This window comes from Saccostrea cucullata, unplaced genomic scaffold, assembly GCF_032062105.1.
Source record: "Saccostrea cucullata isolate Sc308-1 unplaced genomic scaffold, CSIRO_AGI_Scuc_v1 ctg2778, whole genome shotgun sequence".
Taxonomy (NCBI): domain Eukaryota; kingdom Metazoa; phylum Mollusca; class Bivalvia; order Ostreida; family Ostreidae; genus Saccostrea; species Saccostrea cuccullata.
In genome coordinates this window covers 188,167-207,562 of record NW_026926354.1, presented here as the reverse complement: position 1 = coordinate 207,562, position 19,396 = coordinate 188,167, and the positions used below count along the sequence as shown (strand labels likewise).

Sequence of the window (19,396 nt, the reverse complement as noted above, 5' to 3'; positions counted from 1 at the left end):
GCCAAGTTACCCGGAACGTATATTATGCGACAACGGACGCCAGACAAAATGTGATCAGAAAAGCTCACTTTTTACAGGTCGGTAGCTTTTGTAATTTTTTAATCATGTCTAATCCTATTGTACACAATTAACAACTCCAATTAACTTGATATTTCACTAACCCAAAAAGCTTGTTTCTGGTGACAAAAATGTTTTGCTGCAATGTTGCCGCAATATAGCAGCAATATTGCTGCAATAATTTTACTTTGGTAAGGGAGCTAACTATACTTCACTAACTTAATTTACTACCTGTACTAAATAATTATACTAAATAAAATGAAAAAACAAGTAACTGTCACTCTGTGACATTTCCAGTAAAAAAAATTATTTGTTTATAAAATCTCTATAAATAATTTACTCAGGTCAATAAAGGTATTGCCGGGCATTATACCCCCCCCCCCTTTCTAAACTGGTTTCCAGTCTCGATAAGAGAACCAATCTCCAAACATCCGTTGACCGACTTTCACATTTTGTCACGTTTTTAAATGTGTGTATGTGTGTCATCTGCATTGATTATGTAACAAAAAGCAATGAATTATACAAACCACAGGCGTTTTAAATGAAAGATCGAGGAATCATAACTTAGAACTCGACATTTTTCACGGAAGTCGGTAAGACAGATCTTTTTTAGATTGTATGGTACAAATTGAATTGGAAATTGTCCAAAATTGATTCAGTTTTGTAAATTAGGCATATCATATGTAACTGATTTTAAAATAAATGGTTCATTGTTTTTGTTTAATTTACATTAAGAAAAATTCTCGCTAAAACGTCAAGGTTTATCTTGTCGAATTTCCTCAATCACTGAGATATGTAGATATAATTCACAAGACAAGGTGATCTTCGTTTACTTGAAGTCCTACGAGCTGACAAGATCACACCACAGGAGTTGGCAATTTTGTCAATAAATAGAAAATAAATGGTAAACAGGCATAGACCCTATCACTATCGGTGAGCTTCGCGAGCATAGCGAGCTCCTGTGATCACACCTTAGTCCTAGGTCATTATAAACATGTTCATGACTCAATGTCTTCTAATTCTTCTTCTTCCCTACATGGAGTGTACTTATGCCCTGTTCACACGGAGAGTTTTGTTCAAGTTAGACGTAAGTTACTGCGAAATAGCTTCGTTTAGCGTTCACACAGAGAATTTAATGCGAATAAGTTTAATTTGAATTTACTGCGCATTAAATGACTTCGCATTAACTCCGTGTGAATGCTAAGCAAAGTTAATTCGAAATAAATTTTGACACATGCATAAGGCCAGAATCCAGTCTCAATACACATGTTGGTGGTTAGATTTGGGTATCTGTGCTATATTTGGTTCAAAAAGCAAGGGAAAGTATGTTAATCACTAAATGTATACCTGTAGCCACTATGATTCTTATATCAAATACATGACGTGCTTTACAAATGGTATCATAATAGCCTCACTGAATAGCCTTTTTGTACATGTTGTAGAAATAAATTTTACTTTGCATTAGTTTATTTCATTTTAGCTTTTGTGATTTGTGTGAACACAATTTAATTTGCATTAGTTTAATTTGCATTAATTTACTGCGAATGAAACTCTCTGTGTGAACAGGGCATCAAATTGGGTGTAATAACTCCAGCAAATATAATAAAATAGACACCAAACCCAGCTGGTTCAAGAGAACGAATTGATCACCTTAATTGTCAGGCTTGTGGATAAGGTTATGTATTAAACATGAATGATTTCATTGTAGATAATAAACCTTTTGACAATAAGCAGTAAATATGCTGGTTTTTGAGGCAGACACAAACAACTTGGCGATATGTGCCATTGTGACGGTCGCAATGCAGTTTTCATTTTTCTTGGTGGCTTGTACATGCAAGTTTGATAAGGTTACCGACTTTGCTGGGGGTACTAATTTTGTGGTTCTGGGAGTATTGACCTTTTTCCTTGCCGAGGTAAGTGAAAACAAAAGTAAATCTATGATTCTTTTTTCAAGTGATGACACTTTAATGAAACAGCACTCTTGGATTGACAAGATTTAAATAATTCATCAGGAAAGGAATCTTAATTTAAAAAAAACAAGATGTGTAATCATGTGTTTGTGAAACACTATGCGCCTGGTGGCAACTAAGTTCGAAAAAAGCTATCTTTAGAATAAAGGTCACAGTCAGGGTCACAAGGTCATTGATCATGGTGTCATCTGAAAGAATTTGATTAGTAGGGTCTACATACTAAATATGAAGTCTATCTCTCAGGATTCAAAAGTTATGGTGAAGGTTCAAAAAAGCTATTTTTAGCATAAAGGTCACAGTCAAGATCACAAGGTCATTGACTTTAGTGTCATTTGAAAGAGCTTCAATAGTGGAGTATTTATACCAAATATGTAGTCTCTATCTTTCATGGTTCAAAAGTTATGGGGAAGGTTAAAGTTTGCAGACATACAGGACAAAAACAATATATGCCCTGGATCTATCAATCCGGGTGCATAAAACCATTAAAATAAAAATTCTTCAAAATTATTGTAGATTCCAATTTATATGTGAGGAATTAATTATCGCATACTGTAAACCAACTTTTATTCATGTGCGAGAAATTTTCGCGAAATTCATGACAGCCTCGTCATCACGAATATTTCTTGCTGCGAACTGGTACTTAAAGTCTCTCTGTCTATTTACAACAGATCGAAAAAGGGATGATCATGAAAATTAATCGTCACCAACTAGTTTACTCCTGGTAAATCGTGAATTAAAGTCGTTGCAATAAAAGTTGGTTTACAGTAATTTTGCTTGAAGCATCAGTCGTGAAATACAATTACTTGGTTTTATTTTAATGCATGGTTATTAAATCCATGTAAATTCTCTTAATCAACCGTCCGTTCGCAAATTAACTATTATTCTCGCAATTTGAAGTTAAAGAGCCATCTTGCGATAATAAGTACTAGTGAAAAATTAGGAATTTTCACTATACAAGAGGAAAATATTTATAAAAATATTGCTTTAATTAATCATGATAAGAAGAGCATGTATATTAGAACCTTCAACATACATTTAAGGAATGTTTTTAAGTTCTTCAAAATTACCAGGTATACTCAATATTTTAATTTCTCGGTGCCCCATATTGTTGCATTTTTAGCTCACCACAACTAAGTTGGGGGAGCTTATGTTATACCCTCGGTGTCGGCGTCCCAGGTTAAGGCTAAGTTTTTTGGAGCAGTTTTCTTTTTAAGTACTTCTATGTCCTGTATTGATTAGACATGCATGGAAGATGCATCTAATGTGTTTCATTGTACAAGTCAAAGTTTCAGATGCTGCAATTTCAGCAAAGGAATGACTAGGTTAATGTTCTTGGAGCAGGTTAACATTTTTGGTGCAGTTTTTGGTGTAGGTTTCATTTCCAAGGAACTATAAGACCTATGTTGACCAAACTTGCATGGATGGTACATCTAAGAATGTACACTACCAGACTTGCTTCGGATGCTGAATCTGACCTACATTTTCCGGTTGAGTGAACAGGTTAATGTTTTCGGTGCAGGTCTCATTTCCGAGTAACTAGAAGTCCTTTGTTGACCAAACTTGCATTGATGATACATCTAAGGATGTACACTACCAGACTTGCTTCGGATGCTGAATCTGACCTACATTTTCCGGTTGAGTGAACAGGTTAAATGTTTTTGGTGCGGGTCTCATTTCCAAGGAACTATAAGTCCTATGTTGACCAAACTTGCATGGATGATACATCTTAGGATAAATACTACCAGACTTGCTTCGGATGCTGAATCTGACCTACATTTTCTGGATGAGTGAACAGGTTAAATTTTTTGGGGCAGGTTTCATTTCCAGGTTACAATGAGCCTATAATGACTAAACTTGCATGGATGATACATCTTAGTATGCATACTACCAGACTTGCTTCGAATGCTGAATCTGACCTACATTTTCTGGATGAGTGAACAGGTTAAAGTTTTTGATGCAGGATTCATTTCCAAGTAACTATGAGCTCTTTAATGACCAGACTTGCATGGATGATACATCTAAGGTTGCATTCTACCAGGCTGGCTTCAGATGCTGAATCTGACCTACATCTTTTTCTGGATGAGTGAAGAGGTGAAATTTATATGCAGGTTTCATTTCTAAGTAACTATTTGCCTTATGTTGTGCAAACTCGCATGAATGATACATCTTAGGATGCATACTAATGGACTTGCTACGGATGCTGAATTCGACATACATTTTCCAGATAATGGACCAGGTAAAAGTTATGGGTGCAGTTCTATCACCAAGAAACTATAAGGCTGAAATAAACCAAACTTGCCCAAATGATGCATCAAGGGATGAAACCTCTTAACTCGCTTCAGATGCTGGATTTTGATCACATTTTGATGAAGAACTAGTTTGAAGTTTTTATATAGGTCTATTCCAAAGTACCAGAGCAAAATTGCATAAATTTTGCATTTTTTGGATGTACACTTTTTGATGGGTAATTGTGTGACTTTGCCTTACTTAAAGACAACATTCGTTGAGGTGAGCTCTGTAGTCTCTGATTACCTATGTTTACTCATTGGGATGTCACGTTTAAGCACAAAATTCTCTGTGTATATTTCTACGCACATGTATACATGACAATGGTATTCAAATCAATTTCACAGTTTGCATAGAAAAACACAGCAAATGTAAATATTTTTTATTAAAGTTCCTTGGTCAGATCCATCATCTCAAGTCAAGAGTTTTTGATCTGCTCCACTCCATCAAAAACTATTGACTTGGGAAGATGGGTCAGATCCTGTCCTATAATCTATTTATAGGATTAAGTCAACAACTTAACAGCAATAAAAGGTTAACAACTTCAATTTACCTCAAAAAAAAAAAGAGTGCTAGTACTACATGTTGTCAATTCTGTCCTCCCCCAAATTCTCACTCTGCATGTACACTTTATCTGATACAAAATATTTATAATGTTTTCATTGCCTCCTTTTATGCTCTTATCTCTTCCATAAAGTCATCTTCGCTAGCCAAGGGTTTCTGATAAGTATCTCTCCTCTTTATGAGGAGAGTAGCGTATCAGAAACCCTTGGCTAGTGAAGATGCCATAAAGTCCACATTAAAAGATGTCAGAAAAAAATTTCAAGTGTTGAACAAAGATTTGTAAATAAGATTTGTATGTCTTTTCACAAAACAGTTAAAAAAATTTTTGTTGTTTACAGACTTACCAGTGGAGACAGATCATGGTGACCGTGTTTATTGTTATATGGGGCCTTCGTCTCTCTGGCTACCTGCTGTACAGAATCATCAAGATCGGGGAAGACAATCGGTTTGATGATAAGAGAGAAAACTGTCTTAAATTTGCAGGGTTCTGGACATTCCAGGTGCTACAGATAGTTCATACAATTTTTAGTTATAGACAGTTTGTGCTCAGGTGCAGTAACATAATCATAAAAATATGATAAACATTTCTCATAAAAAGGCATTAAGATTCTTCTGAAAGCCATTTTAACCAGTGGAATAGACTATAGCTTCCAATATAGCATTCTCATTGTTTTGTTTTTAAAACAGAAATGTATACATTATTTCTTGTCAAAACAAACATAAAAACATTTTTGCATATGGGATAAATAGATATTACATGGTACCAAATATATCAAATACCAAATTTTTATCTTTACAGGTATTTGACCTAATTACTTTTCTGTTTCTTTTTACAGGCCTTTTGGGTGTTTACAGTCAGCCTGCCTGTAATATTTGTTAATGCCCCAGACAGTGCCACGTTTCTGACTCCCCATGATGACTGGACGCCACAAGACATTATTGGTGCATTCCTCTTTGTCACAGGACTACTGATTGAAACTTTTGCTGATTTCCAGAAGTTTGGCTTCAGGAATGACCCAGCCAACAAAGGAAAATGGTGTGATAAAGGTAGGGACCTGCTTTACAAATGATATTCCTCTGCAATGGATATTCATAATCATGGATACAACTACCTGCATTCTGCTTACTAGAACACAGGCAGTCTTGTTATGAGTTGTACTGTCAAAATGTAGTACATTGTATTTACATGGGTTTGCTGGAACAGTTAGAAAATCGTACAATTGATCACTGATTATTGTAGGTGTGTGGAAGGTGTCTCGTCACCCGAATTATTTTGGTGAAATCATCATCTGGATAGGGATGTTTATCATTAGTACCAGTATCTGCGTAGATGGGAAGTGGGCGGGAGTTCTGAGTCCATTGTTTACCATGGCCATCCTACTCTTCCTCAGTGGAATCCCACTCCTGGAGAAAAAGTCCGACGAAAGATATAGAAAGTAAGCTTAACTTAGTAGCCTTAGAAAACTCTGACGAGAGATATAGAAACTAAGTCGAACATGTCTAATGAGATATAGAAAGTAAGCTTAACTTAGTAGCCTTAGAAAGTCTGACGAGAGATAAAGAAAGTAAGTCAAACAAATCAGCCTTAATTCTGTTTAGAGACATTGAAAGCAAGTCAAAGTGTTCGTCCTGAGAAGGTAATAAAAAATAGTTTTGAAAATGTCTAAGCCTTTAAAACAAATTGTGAAATTAGATGACAGATATATGAATGATGTTTGCAAGGTAATGTGGTTAGAAAAGAACCACAGTATTAAATCTATGGTACATGTATTAAGACAAACAATATTCTGTGTAGCTCCTGCATAAGAAAATCAACCAATTTGATTACTTATTTTTACTTCATTCATGTATTTTCACGTTATTTTATTTGATATTAGATTTTAGTGAAGCATATAGAAAGTAAGCATATATTTTCTTTGTTTTATTTTTACAGGAATGAAATCTACTTAGAATACAAGAAAAGGACTAGTCCTCTAATCCCTGTCCCCCCTCCATGTTACGGCTGTCTCCCGGGGGCCTTTAAGTGTCTGTGTTGTTGTGAGTTTCCACTCTATAATTATTTGGACCCAGAAGATGAAAAGGTCAGCATTAAATCTGGGAGTGATAAATCTAACCAAGAAAGTGAGAAGATTTAATTTATAGGATTTGTAACATATAAACAACATTCTTCACAATTGAAATAAAGGTTTGAAGGCTGAGAGGGGAGTTATGTGAAGAAAATCTACCTCTGAAGTGTTGTCAAGTATGTCTACCTGCAATCTTATCTTAAATTTGCCATATTTATGTATATTGTCTCATTGTAGTCCTATCCATTGTTATTATTTAATATACATTAATTTACTCTTTTTATCATTAGAAATAATGTTAGTTTGTTGGATTCTTACATTGAAGGTGCTACAGAATTAAAAAAAAAATACTATGTACCCTATAACTTTTTCAAGAAATTTAATTTTTTTTTTCACGCCAATCTTTTTAGAATATGAAGTCAAGTACATGAATATGTAAATGCATCATGGACATTATATGAAAATATTACACTTCTAAATTTCTTTGCGAAAGATAAAACTACAAATACATTTAGTAAAAGTACTTAACTACTACATTAACATGATAAAGCTACTGATTCATTGATAAGCGTGGTTTACAAAAATTTGTGTGCGAGGGGGGACTGGATGAAGAAAGAGACAGTAGGTGGGACTTGTAGCATATAAATTTACAGAATCAAGAGCATGTAAATAAATATATGGAATGACACTCAGATCTTTTGGTTTCAGAACAATGATCTTGAAAGAAATTGGTGTGTATGATGAATTATCTTACAAGCCAATCGCTTGATCATATCATGAAACCAAAAATTAGATACCCAGTAGTTATTCCTTAAGTACATACATGTTGTTATCAGGTCAATGTGGAAAGGTTCAATTTTCAATTTTATTTCTATAAGTTAAATGACATTAGCTTGTAAGACCATGGCTTATAATGTTTTTTTTTTATTTTTTTTGGGGGTGGGGTGGGGGTTAGTAGCAGAATAGGAACCCTGAGATACTGCCTGTCAAAATTAATTGAATTTATTCACTCAGCAAATGCATATGAATGAAAGCATTTCTAAATGGTATAATAATCACATCAGAAAAGTATACAGAATTGTACATGTAAGTCTTGTTTTTTACCATCAAAATATAAGGAAAAGATCTCTAAAACCTTACATCTTTATATTCTTGAGTCCAATCTGTGTCCTTGTATGTTTTTATCTTAAATAAATGAACAATTGTATTTTCATGCATTGTATTTTTGTATTTTTGAGCTAGTTTTATTTTATTTAATAAAATTGTATTGATGCCATTTTGTGTCTGTATTATATGGTTTATGGTCACCTGAGTTATTTATATAATGCACTTGTAAGGACAAATGGAAAATTATTATCAACTAACATCAAGACTTGCAGAAAAGGGAGGGGTTGGGGGTTAAGAAGGAAAAAAATTAAGTGTTTGTGAAACTGATGCCCCTATATAAGAAGTTATGGTGATGGTTGAAGTTTCTTGAATGCAACTCAACCTCCAAGGTCATAAATGATATCCAAAGGAAGGTCTTGTCATAAGGAATACACCTGTGAAATATGAAAGCCCTGATACTTACTGTTCTAAAGGAATGGCCAAGGTTAACATATTTTAACAAGAGTCCCATGGGCCTTATAGGTCACCTGAGCATCAGGCAACAACTTTCTAACCATTGACTTTGGTTCATGTTATAAGCCAGATGCCATGACATTCACATTATTGAAAGAGGCACCCTTCCTTGCCCTATTATGTATGTAGTTAGTTAATACCCATGAGCAGAGAAGATTTTCAAAGAATTTTAATGCATTTTCACTACCGGTATATAATCAATAAAGCCCAGCCCTAACACTGGAACCCCTGATCCTTGGGCCATGAAATTCACAAATTTGGAAGAGGCACCCTTGGGCGTCATATATATGTATGTAATTATTAGTTTGTTAAATACCCAGCTACTTGTAACCCAGGGGCAGAGGAGAACATTTTCAACGAATTTAAAATTCTGTTCACTATATAATCAATAGAGCCCCACCCCAACACCAGAACCCCTAATCCTGGGGCAATGAAATTCACAGTTATAGAAGTAGAACCCCTTGCTCATGATAACTATGCAAACTATATTTTAGTTTAATACCAAAGAGCAGAGAAGGTTTTCATAGAAGTAATGCATTTTCACTTTATAATCATAAGAGCCCGTGCTAACACCAAAGACCCCGACCCTGGGGCAAAGAAATTCAAAATTTTGAAATACCCAAAAACAGAGAAGAATATATTTTCAAAATATTGACACAGATTCACTATACATGTATCATTAATAGAACACCGCCCTAATGCCTGGGTTCAAGGCAATAAAACTTACATGAGATCATTTTTGATCTCAGTCTCACTTTTCCAAAAGGAATATATCTAAGTTTTATTACCCAAGGGCCAGAACCCCTGACCCTGGATTCATGAAATTCGCAATTTTAGAAGAGGCATATTTCTTCATTATAACATTGTATGTAGCAACTAGCAAGTTTATTTAATATGCAGGAGAAGAGGAGAAGAATTTCAAAGATTTGATGCATATTTACTATATAATCAATAGAACCTCGCCCTAACACCAGACCCCCGGACCCTGGGGCCTTGAAATTCACGAATTTGGAAGAGGTACTTTTGCTTATCATAACGGTATATGTACATGTAGTTAGTTTGTTTAATACTTAAGAGCAGAGTAGAAGACTTTCAAAGCATTACTGCATATTCACGATATAATCAATAGAGACCCGCCCTGACACCTGAACCCCTGCCCCAGGGGCCATAAAAATTCACATTTTTTGAACGAAGTACAGTAAAATCATATAATTGTATTTTCAAGGAGTCCAATTTTCGTGGTTTGAGGAAAATATAGTGGTTCATGGGGATTTGAATTCGTGGTTGAAGAATTGTTCATTAGTAATGCAAGTGTAAAATTGCATTTCGTGGTGGACATAAAATCGTGGGTCTCTTCATACATTGAAAACCACGAAAATTAACCTCCCACGAAAATAAGTGATTTCACAGTACCCTTGCTCAACATAATTATGTACTTATATCAGTCTATTTTCAAAATACTCAGGAACAGAGAAGATTTTCAAAGAATTATTGCATTTTAAGTATGATCATTAGAGCCCTGTCCTAACACTAGAACCCCTGTCCCAGGGGATATGAATTTCACAATTTTGGTAGATGGCTCAATGCTGATTACAATCATGCCAAAAGTTTGACTTCTTGATGTCCAGGAGAAAAGTATTAGTCACATTATCCAGCGATGGGGTATACGATGAGAAATCAATGCGTTTTTTGATAAAAAAAATGGCGAGGTTGCCGGCCGGACTTTTATAGTAATCGGACAGTGACTGAGGCCATTTGGCGAATCGGTGGGGGGTCATCGGTAGAAAATAAGTTGTAGTTAAATCAGCGATGTCTCTACCGATGCCTCACATCACCCCTCATCGGCAATTCATCATTAACACATCTTTCAAGGATCGACCGATGTATGGCCGAGCATCGTCAAATGTCCGTTGAATCTGAGGTCATTGGGGGGTTGAGTGGTGGGCAACAGACATCGGCCGATCATCACCAAACACAGGCCCATAGTCGACCGACGTACGAACAATGTTCACCAATGTATGAGTAATGTAATGTACATTGGACGATTACCCTGGAACATTGTTTTATAATTAGCAATGCATCGCTGGGCCATTGTAAGTCAGGTCGGCAACTACACCATTTTTATCAAAAAACGCATTGGTTGTCCATCGTATACCCCATTGCTCGATAATATGACTGATACTTTAAGGACTACGAGGCCGATGTGGACTGATGTTAAACACTTCAGAATCTACACTACCCCAGGAAGCTTCCACATAAGTTTCAGCTTTTCTGGCCTAGTGGTTCTTGAGAAGAAGATTTTTAAAGATTTTTCCTATACATTTCTATGTGAAACTTTGATTCCCCATTGTGGCCCCGCCCAACCCCCGGGGTCATGATTTGAACAATTTAGAATCTACCGTATAACACTAACCCAGGATGCTTCCACATACGTTTCAGCTTTTCTGGCCCAGTGGTTCTTGAGAAGATTATTTAAAAAATTTTCCTACATATTTCTATGTAAAATTTTGAATCCCTATTGTGGCCCCGCCAAACCCTCGGGGGTCATGGTTTGAACAATTTAGAATTTATACTACCTTAGGATGCTTTCACATAAGTTTCAGCTTTTCTGGCCCAGTGGTTCTTGAGAAGATTTTCCCTATATATTTCTATGTAAAAATTTGATTCACCATTGTGGCTCTGCCCAACCCCCGGGGGTCATGGTTTGAACAATTTAGAATCTACTCTACCCCATGCAGGATGCTTCCACATAAGTTTCAGCTTTTCTGGCCCAGTGGTTCTTGAGAAGAAGATTTTTAAAGATTGTTCCTTTACATGTATATTTCTTTGTAAAACTTTGATTCACCATTGTGGCCCCGCCCTATCCCCGGGGTCATGATTTGAACAATTTAGAATCTACACTACCCCAGGATGCTTCCACATAAGCTTCAGCTTTTCCGGCCCAGTGGTTCTTGGGAAGATTTTTTTAATGACCCCACCTTTTTTTGTCTTCTCTTGATTATCTCCCCTTGGTGAGGGGACTTGGCCCTTCATTTTAACAATCTAAGTTCCCCTTTACCCAAGGATGCTTTGTACCAAGATTGGTCAAAATTGGCCCAGTGGTTCTTGAGAAGAAGTCGAAAATGTAAAAAGTTTACAGACGGACAGACAGACGGACAGCTAGACGGACGACGAACAAAATGCGATCAGAAAAGCTCACTTGCGCCTTCGGCTCAGGTGAGCTAAACATGGAATCTGAACCCATTCAATATGAAAATCGAATATTTCTGAAAAAAATTACGCGTCAACACACCCGTTCATTTAAATCACACTGACAGACATTGGTAATGCATATACTTCGTAGCGTAGTGGTTCAAGCAGTCGGTCTTGGACCAAACCTTGCGCGATGGAGAGGGTTCGAATCATTCGTGAAGCTTTTTATTTTTTGTTTTCACATATCTTAAAAACATGAGTGAAAAATAAATTATTAATAAAATATTAAAACAACGAAATACAGAATTAAATGTGTAAAAGATGATATAAACAATATGATTTTGAAAAATATAACTTTTAGAATTGAGAAATGTCTTTTCTCAGAGCGGGGGATTGCCCTTGCCTTATACGCCTCCATTCTTTGTAAGGAAATAACACAGTTTTTATAACTGTTACAAAATACAAAGAGAAATTTATTTGAACATGTTGATTTTACTGTCCTCAAAAGTGTTAATTTGAAATGTTATTTGTAAAGACAATGCGACAAAAACTTTAAAATGGGTAATAAACACTTCAGGTATGTCACTCGTCAGCTTTTTATAAAAGTTCACGCAGAACCTCTTACTTCAAAACTATTTATTCTAATTCAATTATGTTAATTGTTCAACGTTCAATGAAAAAACTGCTCAAAAATCACAAAGAAGCAAGACTTATTGGGGACTATTTCTTGTGGTGGAAGGATATTTTGCAGAAAATTCTGCAATTCTGCACATATATTAAATTAATATCTTGGAAATTTAGCCTCACATACTTTTACTCGGAGAATATTTTCTGTTATGATATGCAAGGAATATTTAACATGTCTTAATTCATATTCTCAGAACAAATTTTACAACTTCCCTCAACAAACTTTGCAGAGAAATGAAGATATGCTAAAGAAGTCAAGATAAAATTTTGACTGTTTTTTGCCTGAAAATCACATATTTTGACCAATATTTCAAAATCAACGTGATATCACTGACCCCAACTTTTTCTTTCATTATTTTAAACTACTCGATACTTGTGACTGATCAGCACATAAGTCGTAAAAAGTTTGATACAAGAAAATATTTTAATGCCTATTTAGATTTTTAATACCCAAAATATGTTACTTTTTCAGTGCAAAAAGGTCACACAATAATTTTCGCGCATTAGTTTACAAGATTTGTTCAATGATAAATATTATTCAAACTGTTTTACGTAAAATAAGATTATATTTATTGCTATGGTTCCATCTGATAAAATATGATAAAGGTTAAAATAATTAACCAAAGAGTTAAAATTTAAGTGCAAAAAGGTCAACTTAATTGTACCGTAGCTCAGTAAGATGCACACTGACCCCCTATTATATATTATTCATGCCTTGGCTGTATTGTTCTTGATTGAATATTTATTTAGTTTCTTTTCAAATCTACAGTGTATTAAAATTTGATATCACAGAGCATCATAAAAGCTCACTTAAGCCTGAGCTTCGGTTCAAGTTGGGCTAAAAATAATCACATACAAGTAAATATTTGTATGATACAGCAATATTATATCATAATAAATAGAACTCCCTTAAAATCGAACCATGCTCAAATTACCGCATATGGTTCCTAATCAATTGACGATTGATGCGTCCGACCCCTTCTGTATTATCGATTGTATGTATTAACCAGGGAAAAGTAAGTACTGCAGTTCGAGGTCATTTTAAATGACAACCTAATCCTTCGGTGACATGGAGTCAAGGGTTTGTGTTTTGGGAGCTGGAGTGATAGGCTTGTCAGCTGCTGTGAACGTGCAACTCTTGATCCCAGGCGTGGACATTACTATACTAGCTGATGAATTTGAAGCAGAAACTACCAGCGACGGGGCAGCGGGGCATTTTGGGATTACGAAGGAGCGGACAAATTCGGACATCAACAATTTAATGTAGGTTTGTTTCAAAAGAACAATATAATAAATCATAAGTTACTTTCTAATTCTTATAAATACACTCTTCTTGTTCATTAATTCGATGTAGCCGCTGGGCCAGGGATTCTTTTGAATGGTACCACAGAATATGTATATCTGAAGATGCCAATATCGCCGGAATTCACAGATTCCATGGTTACCAGCTGTGGAGATCAGCGAAACCGGTAAGCAAACATAGTGTATGCAAGTCAGTCACTGCAGACGACGTTACTTATCTCGTAAGAAACAATGCATGTTTCCGTATTAACCGGAAAATCAAAGTAAATATGTCGTCGGCCGACTTGGTTGTTTTCTTCCTTAAAGAAAATTTTGAGTAAAATAATTTACTAATTGAAAGTACGTCCAATGCCGTTTGCATCAATATTTGGGACATATGAACAAAGTTACGCAAAAACAAAATACATGTATCTTGGAAAAAATGTTCATGATCACATTCTTTTACACAAATTCTACGATAAAGAACGATGTGCAATTTCACGCTAAAAAAAAAAGGCAGATAAAAAATCTTCCCGGTGAAGCATTCTATACATAAAAAAATATTTGCCTGGGTATTAATCATAAACAAGAGGCCAACTGGCCTTATAGGTCACCTGAGTATCATGTAACAAGTTTCAAACAATTGAATTTGATTCGTGTTTTAAACCAGATGCCATAAAATTCACAATTTTTGAAAGAGGCACCATTGCTTATCATAACCAAACACATAGCATGCTTACTTTGGTTACTTAATACCCAGAGGTAGATCAGAGTACCAAAGAGAAAATGCATTTCCACTTTATAACCAGTTGAGCACCCCATCCCTTAGGAACCACTGACCCCGGGGCCACATATTTCAAAATTTTGGAAATTTATCATAAATTTTATTTCATCATAAATTGTTGACATAAATTCTATTTCATGATAAATTGTTGATTAATAACAAAGTGCAGATTTCAAAGCATTAATTTATTTTCAGACTATGTAACCCCACCCTTCCAAGTACTCCTGACCAAGGGGGCCTGTATATTAACCATTTTAGAATAGGCAGCTATCTTCATCATAAATATGTACTTAGATCATTGGCAAAATACCCAGGAGCAAAGGAAAAGATTTTCAAAGAATCCCTGCATTTTCACTATACATGTATAAACATTAGCGTCCCGCTCTAACACAAGAAGACCTGACCCAGGGGCCCTGAAATTCACAAATCTCAAAGAGGCATCCTTCCTCATCATAACTAGGTTCATACAACTAGTTCATTGGTTTGATACCCAGGCAAAGAAAATTTTTAAAGAATTTATGCATTTTCACTACATAATCAATAGAGCCCCACCTTACAAAAGAACCCCTGACCCTGGGGCCATGCAATTTACAATTTTGGAAGATGCACTCTTGGTCATCATAACTATGTACTTGCTTTGTTTATAAAATACCCAGAAACAAGAAAGGAGATAATCAAAGAAATAATGCATTTTCACTGTATAATCTATATAGCCCCGCCCTAACACCAGAACCCCTGACCCTGGGGCCATGAAATTCAATTTGTCAAGCTGAAGGCCATATCAAAACAGTGTTTTTTTTCCTTGTCATATAGAAGTTTCTGAAATTATGCTTCACGGGAATATACAACAGGTCAGCTTGTAAAGGGGCACATGTAGTGCCCATCGGAATTTCGACACTTTGTTAGATGATTTGGTCTCCAAAATATTCCACTGACCAGCATCCTTACAATATATCATTCAGAGTATGTCCAAAAATCCAGAGTACTTGTGTGTAGAATCAGAGTGATTTGTAAAGAAGTAATTTTGCTGATGGCCAATCACAAGATTAAAAAAAAAGATTTCCAATTAATTAAAGAAAGGATTGTCAATGAAGCACACAATAGTAGATTTATAGAAAATCTAGTGAATAAACACGTTACAAACACTGTATACCTTTTCATTTGCCAAGTATTTACATTCTAAAAAGTTTTGTTTAAAGTGTCAATGCTTGTGTTTGCAATAGTGTACATTTATGTTTGCATGTTTTAAATCTCAAATGAGATTCGACTGGGCTAGTTATTTCTGTGAAGACCCAAGTCCAGATATCTCAGCCGGGGTTAATTTGCATATTCCAATGATTACATGTGTTACCTATTGTATATTATACATGTATATACATAAATTAACTCAATTTTTAAAGGGGAGGCGGAGCATATTTTCGACAATAATGGGACTGGTGTCATTTTTTGACCTTCTGTGTATATAAATTTTTGTTTGTGCTGAAATACGTACACTACAATCAGAGTAGCATATAACAAAATACACCATAATCTGATAATATTAATTTTGTTGAAATTTTCAGACTCCATTCCACAGCAAATTTGATTACGCATATCGTAAATTGTCCGTTAGAGAGCTAAAACAACTTCCAGGCAATCATACGTAAGATACATGCATAGATAATTTAAATTTCAACAAGCCTTATTCTAGACGATTTGATTCATAATAAGCTCTTGTCAATACGTTAGCTGGTTACTGATATCGAATTTCAAAAAGACTGTAAATATTTACATTTAATTTATATATTTTTGGCCTTCGACTGATTGTTTTGAATACCATTTTTCTTTATTTACTTTACCTTTAGATATGGTTGGGCGTCGGAAACTTTGATGGTAGAATGCCGACGTTACCTGCCGTGGCTCATGAACAAGTACGTATTGGGCATCAGCAGTAGTCATCAGCTGCAAACATTAATGACTACATTTTTTAAATTATATTTATAATAAATGTAAAGTCCATTTTTTTTTTAAAAATGATACTTAAATGTGTCATTTTTAAGCCGTTTTTTAAATTTGTAGATTTAGAGAGAAAGGTGGCAAAATAGTTTGCCAGAGACTTAGGAACATTAATGAGGTAAACAAAATAAAGACGATGGTAGAAGATCCTAAATTTCACATGGCTTAACCCTTGCATGATCTCAATATAACTGATTTTTTTAAAAGTCATTATTGTTGCGTTTTGTCTACTTTTTAGTATGGGAAATATTTTAGCAAAAGACTAACGAAGTCCTGCAGATGTGTATTTAGGGTTTTGAAAATCTGCTCTGTTGCCATTGGCTTTTTCTACATACATTTCATGGCCTCTGGTTTAAAACATGAATCAAATTTAATTGTTGAACAGTGGCTGGTTTAAAGTGGGGGGGCCACTTACCTGAAAAAGTTGCAAATTTAATTATTTCGTTGTCAACTACTTTTAGTACCAATTTTTATACTATATTTTCGGGACATTTCTACATGTGGGGGGGCCAACCAGGCTTTCAATTAACATTTCCTATAGTGTAAGTTAGGTTGGTACCTATCGCCCCTGTTGAAAAGTTGTAACATGATACTCAGGTGACCTATCAGGCCCGTGGGCCTCTTGTTGAGTATCTAAATTCATAAACGTGCAAACAGGTTGCACAGGTATTGATGCATACTTCATACATTTATTTCAAGCCTAACATTGACCAACTTAGATGTTGTATCATGGAATGCTTATGTTCGTTTATGCTTTGGATATATGGATGTGACCTACTTTTTACTGAGTGATTTTATAATTATAAATTGATTAGATTGAACAGTTTTACGACGTCATAGTTAACTGCACGGGACTCAGAAGTAGGAATCTGTTCCAGGACAAGGAAATAGTGCCAGTCCGAGGTCACACAATTCGCGTAAGTTTTGGGGTTCTTTCGAATCTTTAACAGAGACATTTTTTGAAACTTTTACACGTGTACAATCAAAATTTCGCCACCTTATCTTGCTTTAGAACACGACTACTGTTGAATTACAAACGTATACCAAAATAAAATGAATAAGCTAATGCAGTAACTATATTAGCATATTTTTGCAGGTGAAGGCGCCATGGATTAAAAGTTTCTACATTGCCGACGATGGTGATACATACATTTACCCAGGGTGACTAGATTTATTTGAAAATCAATAAATAAATTGAATAATGCGTAGGAATGCTGCAAAACTGCCTGTAATTGCCAATTAATGATTAAAAGTGTCTTATTAAATTGCAAATCACAAAACATGCAGTCTCTGGGACGCACTAATTTTCCATTGCTTTTGGTTTTCCACCAAATCATACTTGAATTCGTACCAAATTAATAAATTAAATAGGTTTGAAATGCACAAACCTTACCTTTCATAGTCAGGACAATGTAGTTCTTGGTGGAACTCGGCAACGAGGCGAGGAGAGATTAGAGAAAGACCAAAGGTACTATGACGACATCATGAGGCGATGTTGTAATCTAGTTCCTTCACTCAAACACGCGGAGATCGAGCGTACCTGGGTAGGACTAAGACCTTGGAGATCGGGAGGGGTACGACTGGAAGTGGAGACCATTCCTGTCAGAGGCAGGCCTGTTCCTGTAGGTGACAAGTATTTACGTCTACATCAACTTCCGTCTGAAATACTGTTAGGCACCTATATTTTTCTTAAACTTCTTTTGGATATTTCGTTAATAATTGTAAAACTTTACGTACCTGATGATTCAATGTAAATTTTTTTTTACTGCAGGTGGTGCATAATTACGGACATGGATCAGATGGAGTCTGTCTAAGCTGGGGGTGTGGAGTACATGCAGCATGTCTTGTTAAACAACAGCTTAATCAACAAAATGCTCATCAGAAACTCTCCAAGTTATGAAACAAGGAATCAAACCAAGTCCAGATACCGGGTATTTAATTATCCAGTTGTTGATGATTATATCAGAATTATGCTGAATGTATCACTGATGTTTTACTTAAGAATCAAGATTGCTTTTTTTCCCTCATAAAACTTATAAAACTATGCAATTTTTTTTTAACTATAGGCAAGTTTTCCCAAAATTGATGTTTTTTACTTTATGACTGCGTATAAACCTGAAGTTGAATAACTGTTTATCAAATCTGAAAAACTGTTAAATAAATATCCAAATACTGAATAATTCATACCGAATAAAAAGAGCGAAGGCAAATTTGACTGGCATTTGAAAGAAATCTAGAAACTTTTGACAAGTGAACAATTTTCTAATCTATTGGGTTCCTGTGAAACAAATATTTTGAGTTTTATAATAAATTATTTATGATCACTGACTCAAGTGTATTTTAAAGCCTTGAAAATATAAATGTGTATTTTATGATAAAGGAATTCTATGAATTCTGTACTAATTTATAATTATCATCTGGACTTCCAGATTTTGGATAAATTTTACGAAGCAGGAACTTGCCTATTCCCTCAGACTGACATGCTATTGTTTTTATATTTCATTTACAAGAGGTTTATAGTATCTATGCATACTAGTATATTATCAGCTTAAAAGCAATGTTTTACATATTATGTTATTAAAACTTATTGTGTGACTGTACAAAGTGTGATTTATAGGAAGTATTTGATTCACATGTTAATTAAATAACAGACCCTAACAGGAGATTTATTTTATATATGCATTCAATCAAAAGCAAAAATAACCCTGTAACAATAGCAAAAAAAAAAAAGCAGATGGTACTGTCAGAAAATAAATGGCAGAAAAACAAGAAGGCCAATATTTAGATCCCCTAAATTGGTTTTGCTGATTAGAAACATATATATGCAGCACTGTCTCACACATTGGTAATATCTGATAATTATTGTAGTCAATAAAACTTATCAATTTCTGAAC

At 35.0% G+C, this 19,396-nt stretch overlaps 2 protein-coding genes across 2 annotated transcripts; both read left to right on the top strand.

Annotated features, from left to right (window-relative positions):
- Window positions 1-462: 462 nt before the first annotated feature.
- Window positions 463-7,321, top strand: LOC134271443 (uncharacterized). The gene is made up of 6 exons (XM_062753641.1): window positions 463-650; window positions 1,766-1,970; window positions 5,216-5,377; window positions 5,714-5,924; window positions 6,118-6,313; window positions 6,811-7,321. Exons 2-6 carry the CDS (start codon window positions 1,797-1,799, stop codon window positions 7,010-7,012), a joined length of 945 nt encoding a protein of 314 aa, XP_062609625.1. The 5' UTR covers window positions 463-650; window positions 1,766-1,796; the 3' UTR covers window positions 7,013-7,321.
- A 6,056-nt stretch (window positions 7,322-13,377) lies between these two features.
- Window positions 13,378-19,395, top strand: LOC134271442 (D-aspartate oxidase-like). Its single transcript, XM_062753640.1, has 9 exons — window positions 13,378-13,705; window positions 13,797-13,911; window positions 16,070-16,149; window positions 16,352-16,417; window positions 16,566-16,620; window positions 17,318-17,419; window positions 17,599-17,663; window positions 17,905-18,124; window positions 18,274-19,395. The coding sequence occupies exons 1-9, from the start codon at window positions 13,512-13,514 to the stop codon at window positions 18,400-18,402; spliced, it is 1,026 nt and encodes a 341-aa protein (XP_062609624.1). The 5' UTR covers window positions 13,378-13,511; the 3' UTR covers window positions 18,403-19,395.
- Window position 19,396: the final 1 nt, after the last annotated feature.

Bases quoted from the DNA above. Each gene is read 5' to 3' on its own strand.
- LOC134271443 (XM_062753641.1), top strand. From the start codon at position 1,797: ATGCTGGTTTTTGAGGCAGACACAAACAACTTGGCGATATGTGCCATT. The intron at 1,971-5,215 runs GTAAGTGAAAAC...TGTTGTTTACAG, and splicing joins TGACCTTTTTCCTTGCCGAG to ACTTACCAGTGGAGACAGAT. The intron at 5,378-5,713 runs GTGCTACAGATA...TTCTTTTTACAG, and splicing joins CAGGGTTCTGGACATTCCAG to GCCTTTTGGGTGTTTACAGT.
- LOC134271442 (XM_062753640.1), top strand. From the start codon at position 13,512: ATGGAGTCAAGGGTTTGTGTTTTGGGAGCTGGAGTGATAGGCTTGTCA. The intron at 16,621-17,317 runs GTAAACAAAATA...TAAATTGATTAG, and splicing joins GACTTAGGAACATTAATGAG to ATTGAACAGTTTTACGACGT. The intron at 17,420-17,598 runs GTAAGTTTTGGG...ATATTTTTGCAG, and splicing joins TCCGAGGTCACACAATTCGC to GTGAAGGCGCCATGGATTAA.